General features: G+C 43.9%; 1 protein-coding gene across 4 annotated transcripts; it reads right to left on the bottom strand.

Moving 5' to 3' along the window:
• Positions 1-1,822: 1,822 nt before the first annotated feature.
• ZNF572 (zinc finger protein 572) lies at positions 1,823-16,871 on the bottom strand. 4 transcript variants are annotated; one of them, XR_009253479.1, is made up of 4 exons: positions 15,856-16,871; positions 14,654-14,768; positions 12,243-13,990; positions 1,823-5,800 (listed from the first exon to the last, which is right to left on the bottom strand). XR_009253479.1 is itself a non-coding variant. In XM_058699034.1 (3 exons), the coding sequence occupies exons 2-3, from the start codon at positions 14,730-14,732 to the stop codon at positions 12,480-12,482; spliced, it is 1,590 nt and encodes a 529-aa protein (XP_058555017.1). In that variant the 5' UTR covers positions 14,733-14,768; positions 15,856-16,871; the 3' UTR covers positions 9,564-12,479. The 4 variants fall into 4 exon arrangements, 3 of the variants coding, with proteins under 3 accessions (XP_058555017.1, XP_058555019.1, XP_058555018.1); XM_058699034.1 differs by lacking the exon at positions 1,823-5,800 and having other exon boundaries at positions 9,564-13,990; XM_058699036.1 differs by lacking the exon at positions 1,823-5,800 and having other exon boundaries at positions 9,564-13,990; positions 16,483-16,871.
• Positions 16,872-22,229: the final 5,358 nt, after the last annotated feature.

Here is a 22,229-nt window from a genome sequence, read left to right as displayed (position 1 = left end):
AGCGTGCCCGGGGCGGCCGAGGGGCTCCGCCCAGGCGAGGACCAGGAGGCGGGGCGCAAGACCAGAGCCCGCCCCGCCCTGCGCGCCCAATGCGCCCGCCCCGCCCTCCGCCGCCGTTGGCCAATGAGGGGGCGCACCGCGCGGTAGGCCGAGATGGCGCTATGCGGCGTTTGGCCAATCGCGGGCGGCGCGGCCGGCGCGGCGTCGCCGGGTGAGGCGCTAGGGCGATGTTGCGTGGTGTGAGGCGGGGGCGTGAGCTGGGGGCCTGCCGCCCGGTGGGCGGAGGGTGAGGCACGCGCTGGCTCCACAGGGGCGGAGGGGCGGAGGCGGTCGAGCCCTGGGTTCCGCGGTCAGCTTGCCCGCCGCTCCGCCCCGGCAGCTGGGGTCCTACCGGAGAAGAGGTGGAGTTTGTTCCCGGGAAGCCGCTGCCTGGAGTTCCGCCATTCGTCCCCCGATCGTGTATTGAGCGCTTACTATGTGTCAGGCCCGGGGGTCCTTTCTCTCCCACGCCTAGTGTGTGTAGAGGGCGGTGGAAACCGGTGCGTGGAGAACGTGACGTTCAAGCCGAACTTCTGGAAGAACGAGTTAGGCAGATGTTTGCCCGAAGAAGGAAGGAGAAGAGGATGTGCCAGGTGTTTCTTGCTTCACCCAAAATTGTCAGGCACTGCGTAGTAGTCACTGTGCTCAGCCTAAAGATGCTCTGGTGTTCGTAGCCCCTGTTCTCTGGAGATCAGAAACGCGGAGGGGGGAGGTCCTCGGGCAAAGAAGTAAAGTACAGGTGTGTCGTAAGTGCTCCGAGAGTGGGGGTGCAACAAGAAACCCCAGAACCCGAGGCAGTCCTTCCCTTCGCCTCTGCCTGGGCCTGGAGGGGGCTAGGCAAGGCCTCCGGAGTTACATGAATTGTGTCCAGGACAAGCATTACAGGGGAAACAAAAACATGTGCAAGAGTTGCAGTGTGAGAGATGGCCTTTGTTCCGAAACGTTGGACCTCCCTGGAATTCATTCAGGGCTGAGACCATTGCGTTGGCTCGCCCTGTACCTTAAACCCCACAGTTAATGTACAAATCCTTTCTGTTTCTGCCCCTTGGAGCACGGCTGTATTGTCATCTGTCTCCTAAATTGGTTATATTTTTATTGACCCAATCTCTGATGCCGTGGTTGAGCCTTACCCACTAGTCCCTATAAGGGAAGGATCTCCCTCTGATAAATCAGAATCAGCGACACCTAGCACAACGTTTTAAGCTCCATTTTTATCTTCCATAAAAATGTGTTTAGTGAATGACTGGGTGATGAACGATAATGGCACAGCAGGAAGACCAAGTGACCGGAATGTGGAGACCTCGGTTCTCGCTGTCACCACCTTTGTGACCTTGGACAAAACAAAAGTCAGTCAACCTCTAGAGAGAGTCAACCTCTAGAGATTTCATATCTTCATGAAATCTAATCTTTGCAATCCTGTAACACTTTGCTGAGTTTAAGAAAGTATGGCAACTGTCCCCATTTTCCACCCCAAATATATGTTTTATGTGCTAATAAAAGTAATTACGTGTCAAAAAACTTTCATTATTTAACCCTCAAATAACAAAAATGAAACAAAGAGGTTAAGTGGCTTGGTCAGATCACAGCAGATAACTGATGAAACCAAGAGTTAAACTCCTGGCCTCCAAATCTTGTGCTCCTCAATAATCACTCTTAATTATCAGTTACTGCTTTAACAATCCTCCATTATAAAACCAAGACTTTAATTCTTTCCCTGACAACAACCCTCACTGGTATCAACAAATTTGGCTGTTTGAAATATACAAAGACTCAAGATAAAGACTCAAGAAAATCAATTTAATGTGTGGGAAATCGTCTTCCTAAAGACAATTCTTCAATAAACTGCTTGTGGTTCCTATATTGCTAACATGATAGAATGCTCTAGCAGCTCTTACAAATAAGAATTCAGTATCATCAGGATGTTACTTGATTACCCTCTACTTGAAATTAGCATAAGTGGATTTTTTTTCTTATCAAGTAGCCAACCATCATTTAACTATGTTTGAATCTTGGCATGGCTCTGCTTATTCAAAAACAAAAAACTGGGGCACCTAGGTGCCTCAGTCGAGTGCCCAACTCAATTTCGGCACAGGTCATGATCCCAAGGTCTTGACATTGAGCCATGTCTCCAAGCTAAGCCTGGAGCCTGCTTAAGATACTCTCTTTTGGGACACCTAGGTGGCTCAGTTAGGCATCAGACTTCGGCTCAGGTCATGATCTCATGGTTCCTGGGCTGGAACCCCACATCAGCCTCTGCACTGGTGGCATGGAACCTGCTTGGGATTCCCTCTCTCCTTCTCTCTCTGCTCCTCCCCCCTGCCAAATAAATAAACTTAAAAAAAAAAAAAAAAAAAGATTCTCCCTCTTCCCCTCTCCCCCACTTGCGTGTGCTCAAAAAATAATTATTTTTTTTAAAAATCTGTCACTCAGGCCTGAAGCTAAGGCAATGAAATATGACACAAAATCAGCCACTTACTAGGAGAAAGTAATAAACTAGAATAAACTCCATGAAAAATACTCTGTAATCAGGAAGAGGCGGTGTTACTACACCTTGGGGACCAGGGTAACCCCAAAGAAACTGAAAGCATGGGGGACCTGTCTGGTGCAGAAGTCATGGAGGAGGCTTAGCTGTGGCCAGAGAGGCTGTAGGAGGCTGAGAGGAAATGGGAGAAATACCTTGTTTCCCCTCGCTTGGCCCAGTCACCCACCAGTGGTCTCTCACCTGTTGGGTTTAGCTGGCCACCAGTTGAAAGTTTGGGAAACGCAGCCCACAGGGACTGGCCTACCTATGATGCACAGCAAAGCATGAGGTATTTCAGGAGCAGCTTTGAGCACAGGTAGGCCTAGGATTGGCTCACTTTCTAATATGTATGCCTCCTGATTCTTTTTCTCATTTTCTTGACTTTAGTGGGATTATTTCTATTGTTTCAGTCTTCAATAGGATGTTTGCAATTGCTTATAACTTCTCCATTAAAGTTTTAACAATCAAATCTTTTTAGCATACACTGGTATGTATATATTACTCTGTTCATGTAGTGAATTTAGTGTAGTGAAATCTTACATTAACAAAGTTGATGATGGTGAATCAGCCTTCCATTCTTCAGAAAAACTTCATCAGAGTGTATCATTCTTTTTAATAAAGTGCCATGTTAGATTTGTGTAAAAAAAAAAAAACTTTGTAGTCACGACAAGAGCTGATACTTATAGTCAGCGTTCTAAATGCTTTTTTCATATATTAGCTCATTTTGTCCTCACAACCATACTATGAGGAAGGTACTGTTTTTAGCCCCATGCTACAGATAAGGAACGATGTACAGAAAAGTGGTCACACAGCTAGTAAGCAGCAGAGCCTGAATCCAAGCCCAGAAAATCTGGTTCAGGAATCCGGGATTGTTTGACTAGAATGCATTTTTTTCTCACCCTACAAAGATCTAGTTATTAAAACAAAGAGCACATTTGTTCTTGCCACCTCTTCTTGTTGGCCTAAGTTTGGCATGTCAGGACTAGACTTGTGCCTTTTCAAGTGTCATTCTCAATTCAAGAAAAAGCCTTGCCCTTCTTTCTTCAATTATCCATTCTTAAAGACCCAGATTAAAGATTTTTTCTGTGTATTTATTGATTTTGAGAGAGAGAGCAGGGGCGGGGCAGAGGAGGGAGGGAGAGAGAATCCCAAGCATGATCCGCACTGCTTAGCACAGAGCCTGACTTGGGGCTCAAACTCACGAACCTTGAGATCATGACCTGAGCTGAAATCGAGAGTCGGACGCTTAACCAAATGAGCCACTCAGGCGCCCCAAGACCCACATTAATCATCATGTTTTTTTATAACTCCACCTCTTTGCCTTAGCAGTCACCGATTCGTAATTGTCAATTTACATATAACTTTTTCAAGAGATTCAACTCCTTAAGGCCAGGACCTTGTCTTATTCATAGTTGTATACTCAGCACTTGGTATACAGTAAGCATTTTCTCAACATATTAAGTACAATCTTTCCTTTCTTCATTTTATATCCCCTCTTTTTTGGGGTACCAAACTGAGCAATTTCTTTTTCATTTATGTTTTTGTTTGTAACACATTAGATCAAAACCCTCTAAAGCTACTTGCTCACCATCCAACCCGTCCATAAAGACTTTATTTTTTTTTACTTTAGAGAGTGCAAGTGAAGGAGAGGGGCAGAGGGAGAAAATCTTTTTTAAGTTTATTTATTTTGAGAGAGGCAGAGACAGAGGGAGAGAGAGACTCCCAGGCAGGAGCTACACTGTCAGCTCAGAGCCTGACTTGGCGCTCGATCTCACAAACCATGAGATCACGACCTGAGCTGAGATCAAGAGTTGGACACTTAACCGTCTGAACCACCCAGCACCCCCATAAAGACTTTTGAAAAATCTTTTTAAATAATTTTTTAAATATTTATTTATTTTGACAGAGAGAATGCAGGCCCATGTGTTGGGAAGGGGCAGAAAGAATCCCAAGCAGGCTCTGCACTGTCAGGGCAGATCCCCACAAAGGGCTCAATCTCACAAAGCCATCAATCATGACCTGAGCCGAAATCAAGAGTCGGACCCTTCACTAACTGAGCCACCCAGGCGCCCCCCAAAAGACTTTTAATGTCAGTCATTTACTTGTTCTGCATCCCCTCAGTGCTTATGTAATCTTTTGCAAATTCTAGTTGGAATTTGGAACTTTGTTTTTTTCATTTTCTTTTTATTCTTAGTACTGCTCATAAAGCCATGATTAAGAATATACATCAATATTCGGAGCATCTGGGTGGCTCAATTGGTTAAGCATCTGACTCTTGATCTCATGATCATGACCTCATGTTCACGAGATCAAGCCCCACGCAGGGCTCTGTGCGGACAATGAAGAGCCTGCTTGGGATTCTCTCTCTCTCTCACTCTTTCTGCCCTTCCCCTGCTTGCACTCTCTCTCTCTCAAAATAAACTTAAAAGGAGTATACATCAATGTAATTCAATGTACTACATGGGGATCAAGTGTCTACTTTGTGTCAGGCACTGTGCTTGGTGTTGGGAGTAAAGCACTGAACAGACATAGTACTTGTCATTTGGGGGGTTCAGAGTTTAACAGAGAAGACAGCAGCATACAGGTAATTAAGGATGTGATACGTGTCCAAAAACGAGCAAGTACATGTTGCACTGGAGGGTAACAAGATATAAACTGGCCTAGGGGTCAAGGAGTGCCTACTAGAGGAGGTTCCGTTTAAGCTGAGGTCTGAAGAATTAGGAGTAACCAGGTATAACCTCTGGTAATGGCAATGACCGACCACACCTTACATCCCCCAACCCCCGCAGTATGGCTGTTTTTTCCCTTAGTAAAACATCAATCCCTGCAGCTGACAAGTTTTTCACTGAATTAGTGATGACAGCAGGATGGGAAAGATGAGGATTCTAGTCTTCTGAGCAGTATAACTTGGTATCTTCCTAAGTTTCCAATGTGCTTTTTCCTCAGCATCAATTTTACAAACACAAAGATACTTCTCCATTTACCAAACCTGAATTTACCTTCGTCTCCTAGATTTGGGGTGCACTTCATTGTCTGAACCAGGTGACAGGAGACACTGAGCTAAGTAGCCAGCCGTTTCATCAACCAGTTTTCCTCTGGGTTCTCCCAGGCTCTGGGCCTCAGGCCACATCCCTGGGTCTCCGAGCAGCTTCCAGCGCCCTCTACTGGAATCGGGCCTGAGGCCGCGCGAGGAAAAATCCAAATAGTTCTTAGAATCACTCATCCCAAAGTGACTCTCAGCTGATCCGAACCCAAGAGAGGCAAAGAGGGGTTTAAAAAAAAAAAGAAAGAAAAGAAAAAAGAAGAAGGAAAACAAACTACCTTAAAAGAGGTTTCCAACATTTAAATATACTGGCCTTGAACTGAATTACATGGTTTCCTTCCCCCCCACCCCCAAAAGGTGTTTAACAAAATTATTTCACTGCGCAATTGAAATTGATAGATAGTTCTGGAAAGGGATTAGTAATATGCCTTTAAAAACTTTTATGCCAGTTAAGCATCCAACTTCAGCTCAAGTCATGATCTTGCAGTTCATGGATTCGAGCCCTACGTTGGGCTCTGTGCTGACAGCTTGGAGCCTGGAGCCTGCTTCAGATTCAATGTCTCCCTCTCTCTCTCTGCCCTTCCAAGGCTCAGCTCAACTCTCTCTCTCTCTCTCTCTCTCTCTCTCCCAAAAATAAATAAATAATAAAAATAAAAACTTCTATGTCCTTTGACTCAATAATGTCACTGCTAGGAATTCACTCTGAGGAAATAATTTGAGATGTAAAGTAAAATTTGTGTACCAACAAAAAGCAAAACAAACAATCATAACTACAATACCAAAACAACAACCAAAAAAACCTTGTTCACAACAGTGTTCTTTTTAATAGCAAACAGCTAGAAATACTATAAACATCCACCAACATCCAACAATTCAGAACTGAATTGTTATTGTTAATATTCAGTCTATTTTTATGAAGTCATTAAAAACATCATAATCATTAAAACAAGTAAACTGACAATAAGATTAGGAAATCAAGACACAATACTACACACACACACACACACACACACACACACTCCCCACATGATCCAATTTTTTTTAACATTTATTCAGATATATGCTTAGAAAACAAGTTATTGGGAAAGATCTCAGAACTTTTGTGGTGAGTGATCTCTGGAAAAAATGATTACGGGCCATTTTTCTTTTGGTCTTCATACTTTTACATCATTTCCTACTTTATACTTCTCTGTATATTTTACAATCAGCAATAAGTATTACTTTCATAATTAGAGAGTATGCTATTATTTTAAGGGGGAAATCTTACACCTGTGTTTGTCAGTCTAATCAACTAGTTTTTTCTTTAATCTGACCATTTATCCACATGACTTAACAGGACTCGAAATTAATCATGATCCTTTTTCAACCAAAGCTTACACATCATCCCTCCCAGTGTCAGATCCTAGGATATCTACTGATTTTACCAGCCATGCGATGTTAGATCACAAACCTCACCAACTTAGCACTTTCAAGCTACCTCTGCTTGTAAGTGGCTACATCCCATGAAGTCACGATTGCCAAGCATCATGTTTCCATCTGGATCTTTATAACCAAGTGTTTGGACCATCTTTAGCTTTGACCTCATTCCTACTTCACTGGGAGGGGAAGAGAGGAGACGGAAGAAAGGGAAACGAAATAAAGGGTAGAAAAAGCCTAAGTTTGGGTTAGAATATGTAAGGAAAGGGACGTCTGGGTGGCTCTGTCGGTTAAGCGTCCGACTTCAGCTCAGGTCATGATCTCAGAGTTTGTGGGTTCAAGCCCTGCAGCAGGCTCTCTGCTGTCAGCGCCTACTTGGAATCCTGCCCCTCTCTCTCTGTCCCTCCCCCACTTGCACTCTCTCTCTCTCAAAAATAAATCAACGTGTGGGGCGAGAAAAAGAATATGCAAGGACAAGGCGGAAGAGGTTAGGGCCAAAGAGAAGTAAAAGAGAATAAAAATGAAATAAAAGAGATGGGGAATGAAAGGAAAGGCAATTTTTAAATAGAAAAGGCAGTAGTTGCCCACAGAGCTGCCATAAAATAATGATGCGCTACATTGTTAGCCTACACACTCAGCTTGCTACACACTCCTAGTGTGTAGTCATACCCCTTCGTGTCCATGGGGTAGACAACAAAAGGACTGCACCATTTTTGTGGCCCCAGGGGACACCCATGTCTCTGGGGCTACCTTCAAAGATGATTCAAAGACCCACGGTTGTATACAGCCACTTTATCACAGATCAGCTAACACTGAGGTATTAGCAATGCTAATAAGCACATTACATACAGTATCTCACTGATCCTCCCCACAAACCCATGAGCTAAATGTTATTAATATCTTTATTTTAGAAACCTAGAAATAACCAATTCAAGCAGTGATTAATTTCTGTGCATTTGCCTATCCTTAGCAAAATTATGAGAAAATGAGGGTGGGCAGGGAAGAACGACAGTATTTTCTTAACACCTAGAATGTGCCAGGCACCTCACCTCACTCACTGCTTACTAAATCTGACAAGCTAAGAACAGAGTACAACGTGATTGAAACATGAATGTGAAACAGACTCTGAACCTGTCCTGGACAGTGTGAATTTAAAAGCCCAGGTCTTCCCTCCATAGGCTTCGGAACAATTGGGACAATCGAGGGTCCTCTAGGGGTTAGCGTGAAGGATAGACCCAGCTTCCCAGGCCTGTCACTTTCACTTGCGAGCTAGCCCAGACTCCGTGGACTGGACAAGTAATGATGTCGAAGGGACCTGGGGCACGCTGAGACTGTACAGCCTATTCCAGTAAACTTCACCATTGGCGAATGCCTTTCATCCAAAACCACTAAACACTTCACATGCCAGGCTTTGTGTCGGGCACTGGGATTACAGAAATGAAATCTGTTCTCTGCACTCAGGGAGTGGACAGTCTAATGGGAAGGCATATCCTGGAAGGGCATATTCCTGGGCATTAGCATAAAACATATAAGCATAGGATACCCACTCAGAACTACTGAGCGCCACTCTGTACAAAGCACTTGTGCTTTCACAGAGCAAACCTAGCCCATTTTACTATATAGTTATTTCTAGCTCCTTCGATTATCAAATTATTAGATTTGAAGATGGAGGGTTCAGCGTAAGTTGTGGTTCAAGAGTTGGCAAGGAGAAAGTAGTCACCTGAAAAGCTGCACATTTTCCTATCAGTCTATCCATACGTTTGCCCCTCCCGCCGTCATTTCAACTCCTGCTGCACACGTATTGGGCATCAGGCAAATTTTTGCTGAGTGAATGATCATACCGCTCGAAAGGAATCACATAAACTCAAATACAGAATAAAGAAGCAATGACGGTTTTGTCACGACCATGATTTCAGAAAGTGAGAGACTGGCAGAGATGGAATATATTGGACCAGTGCATGAGGGGCAACTGTCACAAGCCATATTCCACTACCTCTCACCATCAATGAGGAAACAAACATGTAGAGCACTAAGGACAAGGCTCATTTGGCAGATCCAGCTTGGATGGCCTGGAATGATGGGAGCAAACCTTCAGCTCGGGCACTATGGTAAGACACTTATTGCTTGTATGCCTTCTGGCAGACTCTACAGCAGCTGGGGACTGAATTCCCCACGACACTTGTGAGCCTATGTGTTGACATGGATTTCCCCATTCCACTGTAGGGAAAAAAATATAAGGCCTTTCTCTGAGTAGGAAAATGAATAGAAGAGTCTTCTCTTTAGTTAAAAAGGGGGGCGCCTGGGTGGCTCAGTCGGTTAAGCGTCCGACTTCGGCTCAGGTCACGATCTCGCGGTCCGTGAGTTCGAGCCCCGCGTCGGGCTCTGGGCAGACGGCTCAGAGCCTGGAGCCTGTTTCCGATTCTGTGTCTCCCTCTCTCTCTGCCCCTCCCCCGTTCATGCTCTGTCTCTGTCTCAAAAATAAAAAAAAAAAACGTTAAAAAAAAAAAAATTAAAAAAAAAAAAAGGAACTATGAAACAAATCACTTAAATAAGAACGCTTTATTTACTCAGGTGCAGAATTCTTTTTGCTGGCAAAACAAATAAGGCATACAGAATATTTACTTCTTGGGGAGCTAAATAAAAAACCCATTTGCTGATTAACGAAATTGAGATACAGGCATCAAATATGATTAAATTTACTATTATGTTCTCATAAGTAACAAATCTCTCCTCTGTGTTCCTAGTTTTCAATCGAAAGAGATAAGGATTCTTGCTAAATTGTTTTCTTCATGGAGTAGACCCCATCTTAATTCATCTAAAATGTGAACATCTATGTTTCTATAGACACTGAGGTTTGTGAAATAGGTTTTATGTAATTGTGGGCACTCATAAAACAGAGTCAATGATGCTAATAGGACATAAACTGTACCTGTTAATGTCTTCAGACACAAATTAACTTACATTGAACTTGCTATATTGTTCTCTCCTGACTTACGCTGAATCCTTTGTTTCAAGAACAACAAAAATATTCAGTAAGTCGAATCACATAAAAGCGTTCTTCAAAAGTCTGCAAAATTGAAACACTCTACAGTCTTGTGCTTTTACAAAACCTGATTCGTCAGGGTTCCTGAGGTTGGTCATTAAGAATTCACAAGGAGGATGGGTACGGCTTCCATTGCTACTTCTGAAAATGTGTGGAGGACATTTTCCTATTTATTTCAATTAATAATAACTAATTACCATGTATTTAGACCTCGTTAATATTTTAAGCACTGTGCTAGCTGCTTTGCAAACATTTACTTAATCCTTACAGAAACCCTGCAAGGCAGGCATTACCTCTGCTTTACAGATGAGGACGCAGGTTAGGAGTGGTTACTGGCCACACGCAGTGTAATGGATGACTGGGTACCGCTCCGACAGCTACTGCCTTGCAACTGGATTTCGGCCTCAACAGCAAATGCCCAAATTTCATTCTCAAACGTTAATCAAACTTTTAGTCGTCTGTCGTAAAATACTGTAAACACTTGCCCTCAGATATTAGGGTTTAAGACAACTTGGACAATACCACCTAACATACAAAGGTGAAAAGATGCTTAGAGGAGGATCATATAAAAGCCAACGATACTCAATGTTCTCCCCCTTCTTGAAAGCAGAAAAATCGCCCCCAATGCTTCTTAAGTCTTTTGTTAACTTTTGCTGTATTTTTTCATCTTGTAACAACGCGAAAAGACTTAATGGACTCCCCAGTGTCAGGCATACGACCACAATCATGAAAGAAGAAAGAATCCCCGTGCAACTCCGTTACCTACCAGCTACAGCCTTCTGCATCTGCAGCAGCCCTAACTGGCCTCTTCTGGCTCCGCATTCCTAATTTGGATCTCTATAGACAGCCTTCATAAAATATATTTTGAATCTAACAATGAGACCAGAAATCCTGACCAACTTAGGAGTCCTGACTTTCTACTCCTTGAACTGGCAGTAAAAAAAAAAAAAAAAAAAAAAAAATAGGGGTCAGGAGCATAAAAAATAACTTATTACTTTACAAAACATCATTTCCATTGGACAGGCGAACACGGAGGATCCATACATCCCATAAGTCAAGAGGCAAAAGAAAACTGTCAAGACTGGAAGTAAGGAATCTCGGTCTCCAATGGCACACTGTCCCTGCACATTGGCTCAGATTCAGGGGGTTAAATATCAGAAAAAGAACCCAGTTTCTGATCTAACCAGGAATTACATAATGAGAAAACTGAAGGGAAAAGACTTTGTCAAAAATCTTTTTTCATTTTTGTTTAAAGTTCATTATTTCTGCAAGAGACAGAGACATCACAAGTGGGGATGGGGGCAGAGAGAGAGGGAGGGAGAGAGAATTCCAAGCAGGCTCCACGTGGTAAGCGCAGAAGCTCAGTGTGGGGCTCGGACTCACCAAACTGTGAGATCATGACCTGAGCCAAAACCAAGAGTTGGATGCTTAACCAACTCAGCCACCCAGGTGTCCCTATTTGCCCAAAGTTTATTAACAAAATTCAAGAATTCTACCTCTTAATCTGGTTTTGGCCAAGACAACAGGATCATATCACTGGATTACCAAGATGGTTGAACAGAAGACATACAAGCATTAGAATGGCCAATCTCTAGACGGAGTGCCTTAAAAACTCTATCCCATTTCTGGTCTATGTTGCAATTCCTTTGGAGTAGAAACCTCATAGCACATTTCCTACAGTCTCTTAGGAAATCTTCATGAGTCTGTGAAGAATGATAATCTTGAAAGAACAAACTCTATATGACATTCAATACAGCAGCCACCAGTCACATGTGGCTACTGAGTGCTTGGCACGTAGTTAGTGCCACTAAGGAACCAGATTTTAAATGTCATTTAATCTTACTATAAATTTATTTAAGTAGCCACAGGTGACTAGTGGCTACGGGATTAGCCGGTGTAGTTCTAAATACTATGAAAGTTCATTTTCAGCAAATAAAAATGTGTTTAGAAAACTGAGTCTTTTCTTAAGACCCACCAAAACAGCCAGAGAATCACATTATTTGTTCAAAACGAATCTTTCTGTGGATAACTCCCTGAGGCCAATAATGAATTAATTACTGCCACCCACTCAGGCAAGAGGAAATAGGGAAATTCAAGGACTAGCTTGGCTTCAAGCTCTCAGGTGTCCTTATTCCTGGAATTTCTCTTTATGTTTTCTTTTGAAGCTATTCCAATCTTACCTTAAATCAAAAAACATTTCTTCTCCATCGTTGGAAGCATCTCCCACTGGGCAGATACAATGAGCTGGTGATCAGGGCCTTCCCATCCTCCAACCTGGGAGCTTGACTTTTTCCAGACATTATGGCAAACAAACCAAAGAAACTCTGTAGCAACACCTTAATTGTAATGATCCAGCAAGAAAAGAAATAATAATAATAATAATAATAATAATAATAATAATAAACAGGCTTTGGGACTCAAGAGGAAGATGGACGTGGGACTGAAAAGGAAGAGATGAGGGCCATTTCCCCTGGACAGTTTTTCCAAGTCCACCCAGGAGGAAAATCATTGACTTCGGGAGACTCGAAAGACTTTTCTAGGTGCATCTTCCGATGCTGAGTGAGATAGGCACTTCTGCTGAAGCACTTGTCACAGTCGGTGCATTTGTAAGGTTTCTCTCCCACGTGAGTCCTCCGGTGCCTGATGAGATTAAAGCTCTGGCTGAAGCCTTCGCCACAGTCGGGACACTTATAGGGTCTCTCTCCCGTGTGCGTCCTCTGGTGAATCACCAGGGTGGAACTCTGACTGAAAGTTTTCCAACACTCCGAGCACCTGTACGGCTTCTCTCCTGTGTGTGTTCTCTGGTGTCTAATGAGATGGGAGCTGAGACCGAAACGCTTTCCGCACTCACAACACTTGTAGGGTTTCTCCCCAGGCTGGAGTCCACACTCTTCTATTGCACTGCAGTTCCGACTCAAACTTTCTTCATATTCGGGACTTTCACAGGGCTTCTCTCCTGCGTGTGTTTTCCGGTGTGCGATTAGGTTCGAACTTCGACTGAAGCTCTTGCCGCATTCTGTACACTGATACGGTTTTTCTCCTGTGTGAATCCTCTGGTGCTTTATGAGAGTCGAATTACAACCGAAGCTTTTCCCGCACTCGAGACATTTGTAGGGCTTCTCTCCCGTGTGCGTCCGCTGGTGGCGAATCAGGCTAGAACTCTGACTAAAACTCTTTCCACAGTCAGGACACGTATAAGGTTTTTCTCCCGTGTGAATCCTCTGATGTTCTATGAGGACATAGCTGTGGCTGAAGCATTTCCCACACACGGGACATTCGTAGGGCTTCTCGCCGGTATGCGACCTGTGGTGCTGAATAAGGTGGGAGCTGCTACTAAAGCTCTTCCCACACTCGGGACATTTATAGGGTTTCTCTCCCGTGTGAGTCCTCTCGTGAATGATTAGATGGGAGGTATTGCTGAAGCTTTTCCCACACTCGCCACACTGGTAGGGCTTCTCTCCTGTGTGTGTCCTCAGGTGCTGAATCAGGTGAGAGCTGTTACTGAAGCATTTCCCACACTCAGAGCATTTATAAGGTTTTTCTCCTGAGTGCGTCCTCTGGTGAATACGCAAATGAGAGCTGTTATTGAAGCTTTTCCAACATTCAGCACACTTGTAGGGTTTGTCCCTGGAGGTCGAATTCTGCTGGACAGAGGCACTGCGGCGTTCCCCGGGAGCCCATCCCCAGTGACTGGGTTTTTCTTCTTCTTCTCCTGCAGAATTTCCCTGATTCTCTGACTTGCCATCCTTCTCACAGGAATCACTGCACCAGATCTCATTGCCTTGGGACCACATCGATGGACTTTCTTCTATATCCTCATGCTTACAATTTTGTGGGCCATCTCTCTTAGACTGTTTTGAGGCGCTCTCTTTATCTGCCTTGGCGTTATTGTGTTGTACAGTTTCCAAATGATTCTTACTTGCATCTCCTGTAAGAATAAACAAATATTCTAAACATATTCCCTAATCTCTACCAGAGGAAGGAAATTCTGAAATGCAATGGAAGAGAGAGAATAACAAAGTAAAATCTCATAAATTCTTTTACGTTAAAAAAAAAAGTTTTTAAAGCTAGTTTTAAAGCTAGTTCTTTAAGTGCTCATTAGAAGCAGGTGAATTTTCTGTGCTCAGTAACAGCACTAATGAAGTATTTAAATAGTTGTCAGTAATTGCCAAGGGGGGATAGTCATCTTAAAAAAAAACACCTCATTAAGCTTCATTCTGGAAGACTTACAAGAAAAAAGGGGATCTGAATAGGGGAGAAACTGAATAAGACACATTCTAAGGTGAAAACAATACTTTAGTTAAAATCTGAGAAAATACAGAAAGAACAATGGTACCTGCTATTTATTAAGAACAATAGTGTGCCATATAGTATCTCATTAATCCCAAGAAACCATGAGACAAGACATTATGCATTTTTCTTCAAGATGAGAAAAGAGAGGCTGTAAAGGTTAATTAACATAGCTTGGAAGCAACAGAGCAGGAATCAAACTAAAGTCTGTCCCATGCAAATGCCCTGTTCTCTCTACACACTCTATGGCACAACTTCTCTGACTTTCCAATGGATTCGGATGATCTTCTCAATCCCTCACCTGGAAAAGGGCTTTTCAAACTCTCCCTCTCCGTGAAGCCACTAGAATCTGAGATCAACAGTTTTTGCTCTTGCTCCATCAGTGGTGGGCACAGCCAAGTTTGGGGTCAGAAATCCTGTGGAAGGGAAACAGGTTATGTTTGCAGGCCTTTGCTGTGACGTATTCTTCTTCCTTGCTGCCCAACCATTGCAATATACCAACTGTGGTTACAGACTGTTCTGTGGACCAGACTGAAAAAAACAACATGGTCTTTAGAAGTCCTTTTAGAAAAATTTCACCTCAGATGCAAGTGTTTAGAATTAAGGGTTAGCCCAATTTACTTTTTCCGAGGAAAAAAAAAAAAAAAAAAAAAAGTTAAATCACATTAAAGTCTAAGTCCGAGCATCAAGCTCCAAAACTAGAATGAATACTAATACTCATTGTCCACTCAGGGTTTAGAAACACTTTTAATTGAAAACACGAAGTAGTTTTGTTGGAAAAGGTAACAAGACTTCAAAAAATCAATATGCAGGTATAAGGAGCAGTTAAAGAGAAAGTACTCTGTTTAGAAAGAAGCTGGCCCTTGACAGAAGGATGAAACCTTTGAAGTTCAATTTCAAAAGAATGAATTTCTATAACCGGTAAAAATAAATAAATAAAATCAAATAAGTTGGGACAAAGGAGGGCTAGAAAAATTATAGCCAATAACCCCTAAATATAAAAGGGAAGCTAATGAATTCTTCCGTGACTCACTTTCTCAGTCTATCATAATCGCAATATCCCTTTTAGCCTAAACTTTCTCTCCTGGAGCCAACTACAATTCTTGACCTACTTTAAGAGACTGGAAAATGTGATCTATCACTGGAAGACAGGTTTCGATGGACTTGGAATCCATTTCAGGATATAAACAGCAGCACAATTCAGGAAAAACAAGAGCCTAGAATTGGGATGCACAAAGGCACACGTACGGAAAACAAAAAAAATGGGATTAATTTTCACCTTGCCACTGCCTATTATGTGCCAGGCACTGAGCTAAATACTTTACACATAATATCTCTCATGTAACTTCCACAATAGCCCTTGGAGGTGTATGAACAATTACCAGCATGTTGTTACAGGTGAACAAAAAAGACATTAAGAGACTTTCCCAAGGTCACACAACGAGTAGGTGGTAGAGTAGGATTCAGCCCCAAGCCTGTTTGGGTAAGTTCACACTCGTTTACCTATTACAATAAAACTACAGCAGGAAGCAGAGCTAGGTGTGATCCCAAACTACAATCTCAAAGAGGGCCTTTATTTTGGAAAACACTGTGTTTGTTTTTTTTTTAGATTTGTATCTCTAGACATGGTACCAAACAGAGGAGCATTCTCGAAGCGTCCTCAGCAACCGGGGATTTGTTACAGGAAGAAGTGAAACTGGTCTAAATTACAAACAGCCCTAGCGTTTGAGTAGGGGAGGGGGGCACCCCATACACCTAAAAGGAAAACTTGTTCAAATGGAGTAGTACGTTTTGCTGTCTGAGTTACAGATTTCCACCAAGGTCTTTACAAACGAAGTAAGAGGCTGGGGAACAGAAACCCGTGCACCATTTTCCCTGCTAAGAAACTATTAACTCTGGTAGTAGGGGCCCCCAGCACTGGCTCAGCAAAACGGTAGCAAATGGTATACAGGGAGGGGCACCTGGGTGGCTCAGTCGGTTAAGCAAACGGTATACAGGCCAGAAATGGTATTACAAGGCTGTCCCTTAGATGTCACGCCACAGAGAAGGGCTGTTTGCACTGTCCTAGAAGCAGACGGGCTTAGGATGGGGCCGTGCTTTAGATTAGAAAATCTTCCAAAGAAAACGCACTGCCTGCAGCTTAGCTTTAAGACCCGTTGGCAAGGGGCAGACGCTGGGTGCACTGTGGGATGAAGTTCCAGGAGGCCAGATCAACAAGCTCCTTTAAGGGACCCGGCAGGCGAGGGAGGCGAGGGCAGCGCGGTGGCCGGTGCGGCGGGGAGACGCTGGGCCTCGGCCCCTCGCAGCCGCGGGATCCCTCTCCGGGCGTACACTGCAGCCTGGGTGCTGCAGTGGCCACTCCTCCTGCCCGCAGCCCTCGGCTCCCTACCCCCGGGGAGGAACTCACTGTTCTGGGGGCCACACACAAGGCGCCCAGCACCCCAGCAGGCCCAGCTGTCCCGGAGCAAGTAGCCCCCAGCTCCTCCTGACCCCACCAACCCAGGGTCCTAAACTCTCGAGCCCGGAAGACAGAAACAGGAAGTTACCCTAGCCCCCTCCCCCCAGCCGGCTTTGCGGGAGCCTCTCTAGGAACTAGGGATGACCAGCTCTCGTTGGTCTTAACGCTTAAGGTCCCGGCCCAGAAGGGGCGTGCTGGTGGATTTCCTTCCCTCAAGCTGTCCTTTGTTTGCTTGATTCTCAAACCTCACACTTGTCAGGCGCCTTATAATAGGGGGTCCATCGGAACGAATTCTTTCCCTTCAGGGCATCATTGGGTTTATCATCATCAGAAGAAAAATGAATGGAGCATTTATTAAGCTCCTGTTGTTTTTGTTGGCACAGGGATATGTATATATGGCCACCTGTGAAACACTTGGACAGCTGGGGCATCCACCCACATATAAAACAATTAGTTTACAAGGCACCGCTATTAATAACTCTCAGAGAAGCACCTAGACCCTAGTATTCCATTACAGAGAAAATGGAAGGCAATCCCTGCATCTCCCCCATTCAAGCCTACAAATCTACTTATGTCTGCGCCCCAGGCCACTCTCTTTCTTCCCTCCTGTTACAACAGTGGATTCGTCCTTCACATTTAAAACGAGCCCTTTACTGCTACTCACTTTCCTTCCTGCCCTCTTGAAGTCTTCACACTATCAACTAACCTCTCAATTCTACCACTTCCATCCCAAAATAGTTCTTCGGCTTTTTTTTTTTTTTTCCTTTGTACTCGCAATGTTGCCATTTTATGGCTTCCCACTGACATTTTAATCCAGTTTAAAAATGAGTGAATTTGCTCACCATATTGTCTTGTTGTAGTAGGCTGGGTAGATATCTAACCCCCAGGTCAGCAGGTGAGCTGAGACAGAATCCTGTCTCACTCTTACATTCTGAGCACAGAGCACATAACAGGAGCCTTTGAGTATTGAAGGCTTAAATAAACTGCTGGGATACAAGGCCTGGAAGGCAATGGGGATATATCCTATTGTGAAGCTGGGAAAATCCATCAAGTCCTTTGATTTCTCCTTCCATTTCCCTTGTTTCCTTTGCTCTTTCACTCATTTATTCAACAAATAGTTAATGTCGTCTGCTGTTGACTTCCTGAGAGAGTCACCCTGAACAGGAGTTGGGATAGATTGCCCGCTCACCCCCCCTCCCCCACTGGCTGACTTGGGGCACTAGAAGGGGTTTCTGCCCTCCCCCAGCCATGGATGTCTCCAGGCATCAGTATCAATAAGAATAACAGTTGCAACTGGGAGTGTTTACTGTCTCACATTACAGCGCTCCTTACTCACAGTTGTTTAAACCGTAGGACTTTAGTATTCACTTAAGAAATGTCTGAAGCAGGCAGTACTGGAATAGACTAAGCAGCCCCAAGTCCTCCTGTGTCTGAGAGAGGGGCTTGGTACTTGCTGTCTACTGAATTGTGTCCCCTCAAAATTCGTATGTTGAAGCCCTAACCTTCAAAGTCACGGTATTCGGCAACGGAGCCCTTGGGAGGTATTTACATTTAGAGGCGGTCATGAGACTGGGGCCCTCATGATAAGATTAGTACCCTTATAAGAAGAGACAACAGAGGCGCCTCGGTGGCTCAGTCAGTTAAGCGTCCGACTCTTGATTTCGGCGCAGGACACAGTCTTGTGATTATGAGATCAAGCTCTGCATTGGGCTCTGCACTGGGCACAGAGCCTGCGTGGGATTCTCTCTCTCTCTCTCTCTCTCTCTCTCTCTCTCTCTCTTTCTCTCTCTCTGCCCCTCCCCACCTCTAAAAAAAGAAAGAGGAGACACAAAGATCTCACTCTCTCTCACTGTCTCCACCATGTGAGGACACAGTAGCAGCTGTCACAAGCCAGGCAGAGAGCTCTCACCAGAAGCCGACCATTCTGGTGCCCTGATCTCAAACTTCCAGGCTCCAGAACTACGAGAAACTAAATGTCTGTTGTTTAAGCCACCCAGTCGATGGCACTTTGTTATGGTATTCCGTTACTTGAGCTGACTAATACAGTACTGAGCTGGTGATGTGATCCTAACAGCTTGCACTAAATTGTCCAATGTCAGGTTTTATTCTTTGCAGGTTATTTGCATTTCAAAAGAGAAGGTGGTTAAAATGGTGGAATCGCTAAGTGGTAGGTAGTGCAAAGCTATGTGGTGAGGGGCAGTGTGATGGCCTAATCAGCAAATTCTTTGCCTCACATACAAGATGTGACCCTTTACCAAGAAATTGAATTTCCCTAAGCCTCAGTAATATACTGAAATACAGTGATACCCATCTTCCCCAGCGTTCTAGGAGGATTATTTTGATTGCTTTCAGTGGTGGGCTTTCTGATGATCTCAGCAGATCCTTTTCTTCTCTTCATCATCCCCCTTTCCAATTCCCCCTGCATTACTTGGCCTGGAAGTATATATATATATATATGGAGAATTGTTACTGCAACCATCACTGTTCCATGTACCTTTGCACCTGACTCAACGCCTCCAGGATGGAGCCAAACAGAGTAGAAACTTGGCTTAGGGAGAGAGTATGGACTGGCACAGAGCACCAAAAGTATCAGATGTCCAAGAGCCATCGATGACCGACACAGAGGATTGCCTGTGTTGAGCCTGATACCAAGGAGATTGCAACATCTTTTCTGAAGGTGGGTGGGAAAGTGGGTGTGGAAGTTGGGAGGGGAAAGAAACATCCAGGATGATTGGATTCTGGTGCTACAGCAAGTTTAGGGGATCAACAGAGCAGAGGCCAGATTGTGCCTCTCTCATAATAGATCAGGATGGCTCTTTCCTTCATCACATTAAATGCTCAAGATTCTAAAGTGTGTCAGCAGGTGGCCCTAGAGGCAGCTATTTGGTGAGACTGTTGCAAAACGTAAGTGACTGCAGAGCAACCAAATCCTGTATCATGTCAAAGGGTCTTCGTGCAAACATAAAGTGATATTTGTACCAATTAGGTTTAACAAGAATAAACCTGGGCATAATAGAGGATTATGAGGATTACGGATTCTCTCTCTAACATGAACCATTTGGAATTAATTACCAAAGAGGAAGAGAGACTATATTGTCCTGAGTGCCAGATATCACTCTCTAGAATTTTAGGGTCACTTCTCCTCCTCGGCCACAGATTTTCCCTAAGGTTAGTTGTCTTCAAATGTCCTCATCTTGGCACCCACCTTGTTGAAAGCCAGTCTTCCTCCAGAAGGCAAAAGCCAAGACGAGGCAGGCCTCATTCCTGGCTACAGAGGAGAATTCCAGTTCTTGGGGATAGTTCCTGGAGTCACAGAGCCGTCAAAACCTACAAAACTGGTCTCACATGACACAGGAGTCTAGAAGAGGAGGACACCATTTGGAAATTTGAGGTTCAGTAAAGGTGTTGAGGAAGAATGAAGAGCTACAGAAAGATCTACATATTTCAATCACCTTTTAACAATATTCAATGAAATGATAGCATATATGGACTGTTCACATTACTGTGCCTGGCACTATAACTACTCAGTACGTGGGGCTGGTGTTCATATGGAAATCAAATGCAAAAAGTCTTCCTGGTTAGTGTGTTTAATATCATACCCGCAGCTTGGCAGGCAGGTCATGCTTTATTTTCTCCTTTTATCTAGAATTCACCTGTTAGCTTCCCTGAGACTCTTCTTCCCTCTAAATTTCTCATTAAATCCTTTCTACATTAGATCTCAAAACAGAATGTTATTGATTTTTATGATATTCATTTGTGAAAAATGTATTCAGTCTAGGCAGGCAATATATAAATAACAGCTTTGGGTCCACCTGCCTGTACCCGATGGCGTATTGCTTTGGGCCAGCACGCTCTGAAAGAGAGCGAGCATCACCAGCTTAACCTAATAATGTAAGTAATGTTCTGGGTTTCCACTGGAGTCAGTTAAGAAGGCACTCTCTCAGAGAAACATCTTACCTGTCATCAAAAAATGATAGCCAAGGGGTGACAGGGTGGCTCAGTCGGTTAAGTGTCCGACTTCAGCTGCGATCATGATCTCACAGTTCGTGGGTTTGAGTCCCGCACCAGGCTCTGTGCTGATGGCTCAGAGCCTGGAGCCTGCTTCAGATTCTGTGTCTCCCTCTCTCTCTGTCCCTCCCTGCTGCTGTCCTCCTGCTCACACTCTCTCTCTCAAAATAAAATAAAATAAAACGTTAAAAAAGTTTTTTTAAATTATTCTCTCTCAAGACAAGAGCTTGGCAGAGAATGCCATATTGTCTTGCAGCAAAATCTTATTTTTGAGGGTCAACAGCTAAGTATCATCCCAATCTGTCTCTTTTTACAGTCCCTCAGGAACAAGTAACATTCCCCCAAGCAGAGGAATGGCTCAGGTGAACTGAGACAAAAGGTAAAATGCATGTAAGCACATCAATAATTTAGAAGGCATCACGCCTCACCATTACTAAGCTCCTACTGAGTGCCAGATGCAATGCTAGCTCTTTACAGGACCAAGCTAAATAAGATATGGTACCAATCCCTGTAGCCAAGACTACACTGTATGTTAACTAACTTGAATTAAAACAAACAAACAAACAAACAGGGGCACTTGGGTGGCTCATTTGGTTAAGCGTCGGACTTAGGCTCAGGTCACGACCTCACGGTTCGTGGGTTCAAGTCCCACGTGTGGCTCTGTGCTGACAGCTCAGAACCTGGAGACTGCTTTGGATCTTGTGTCTCCCTCTCTCTCCGTTCCTCCCCCACTCATGCTCTGTCTCTGTCCCTCAAAAATAAATAAATGTTAAAAAATATTGTTTTAAATGATAGCCAAAAGTGACAGACAAGCGGTCCTTTGTAAGTCTTTCAAGTAAATGTGGAAATTCTCCATGTTGTAGAGCAGTAGGACGGGAAGTCCTCTTAGAGTTCTAGGACACATTTGAGAATATGTGGGAGTTTTGGGTTATCTTTGGTTCTCATTGGTTAATGCTACCAGTAAATGGGTGCTGGGGTGGCTCAGTCAGTTAAGCGTCCGACTTCAGCTCAGGTCATGATCTCGAGGTTCATGAGTTCAAGCCCCGCATCAGGCTCTGTGCTGACAGCTCAGAGCCTGGAGCCTGTTTCAGATTCTCTCTCTCTCTCTCTCTCTCTGCCCGTCCCCTGCTCATGCTCTGTCTATCTCTCTCTCGCTCTCTCTCAAAATAAATAAACATTAAAATAAATAAATAAAACAACTACCAGTAGTTAGTGGGCAAGTACTGTGACCTGAATGTGTCCTCCCAAATTTCATACGCTGAAGTCCTCACCCCACAATGTGACTGTATTTGGAAATTTGGAAAAATATTTCCTTTAAGGGGCTTTACGGGCCCCGAAGGAGGTAACTCAGGTTACACAAGGTCACACGAATGTAATCCAATAGGACTGGTCACACTAATCCAATAGGACT

The sequence above is a fragment of the Neofelis nebulosa genome, chromosome 14 (assembly GCF_028018385.1).
Source record: "Neofelis nebulosa isolate mNeoNeb1 chromosome 14, mNeoNeb1.pri, whole genome shotgun sequence".
NCBI classification, from domain to species: Eukaryota; Metazoa; Chordata; class Mammalia; order Carnivora; family Felidae; genus Neofelis; species Neofelis nebulosa.
Note: the sequence above shows the minus strand (reverse complement) of the source record. Positions and strands in the feature narration are given on the sequence as shown.

What these genes read in the sequence shown, in the direction of transcription:
- ZNF572 (XM_058699034.1), bottom strand. Translation starts at nt 14,732, where the DNA reads ATGGAGCAAGAGCAAAAACTGTTGATCTCAGATTCTAGTGGCTTCACG. An exon ending in TTTGAAAAGCCCTTTTCCAG is followed by an intron (nt 13,991 to 14,653) that starts GTGAGGGATTGA and finishes TTATTCTTACAG; the next exon opens with GAGATGCAAGTAAGAATCAT.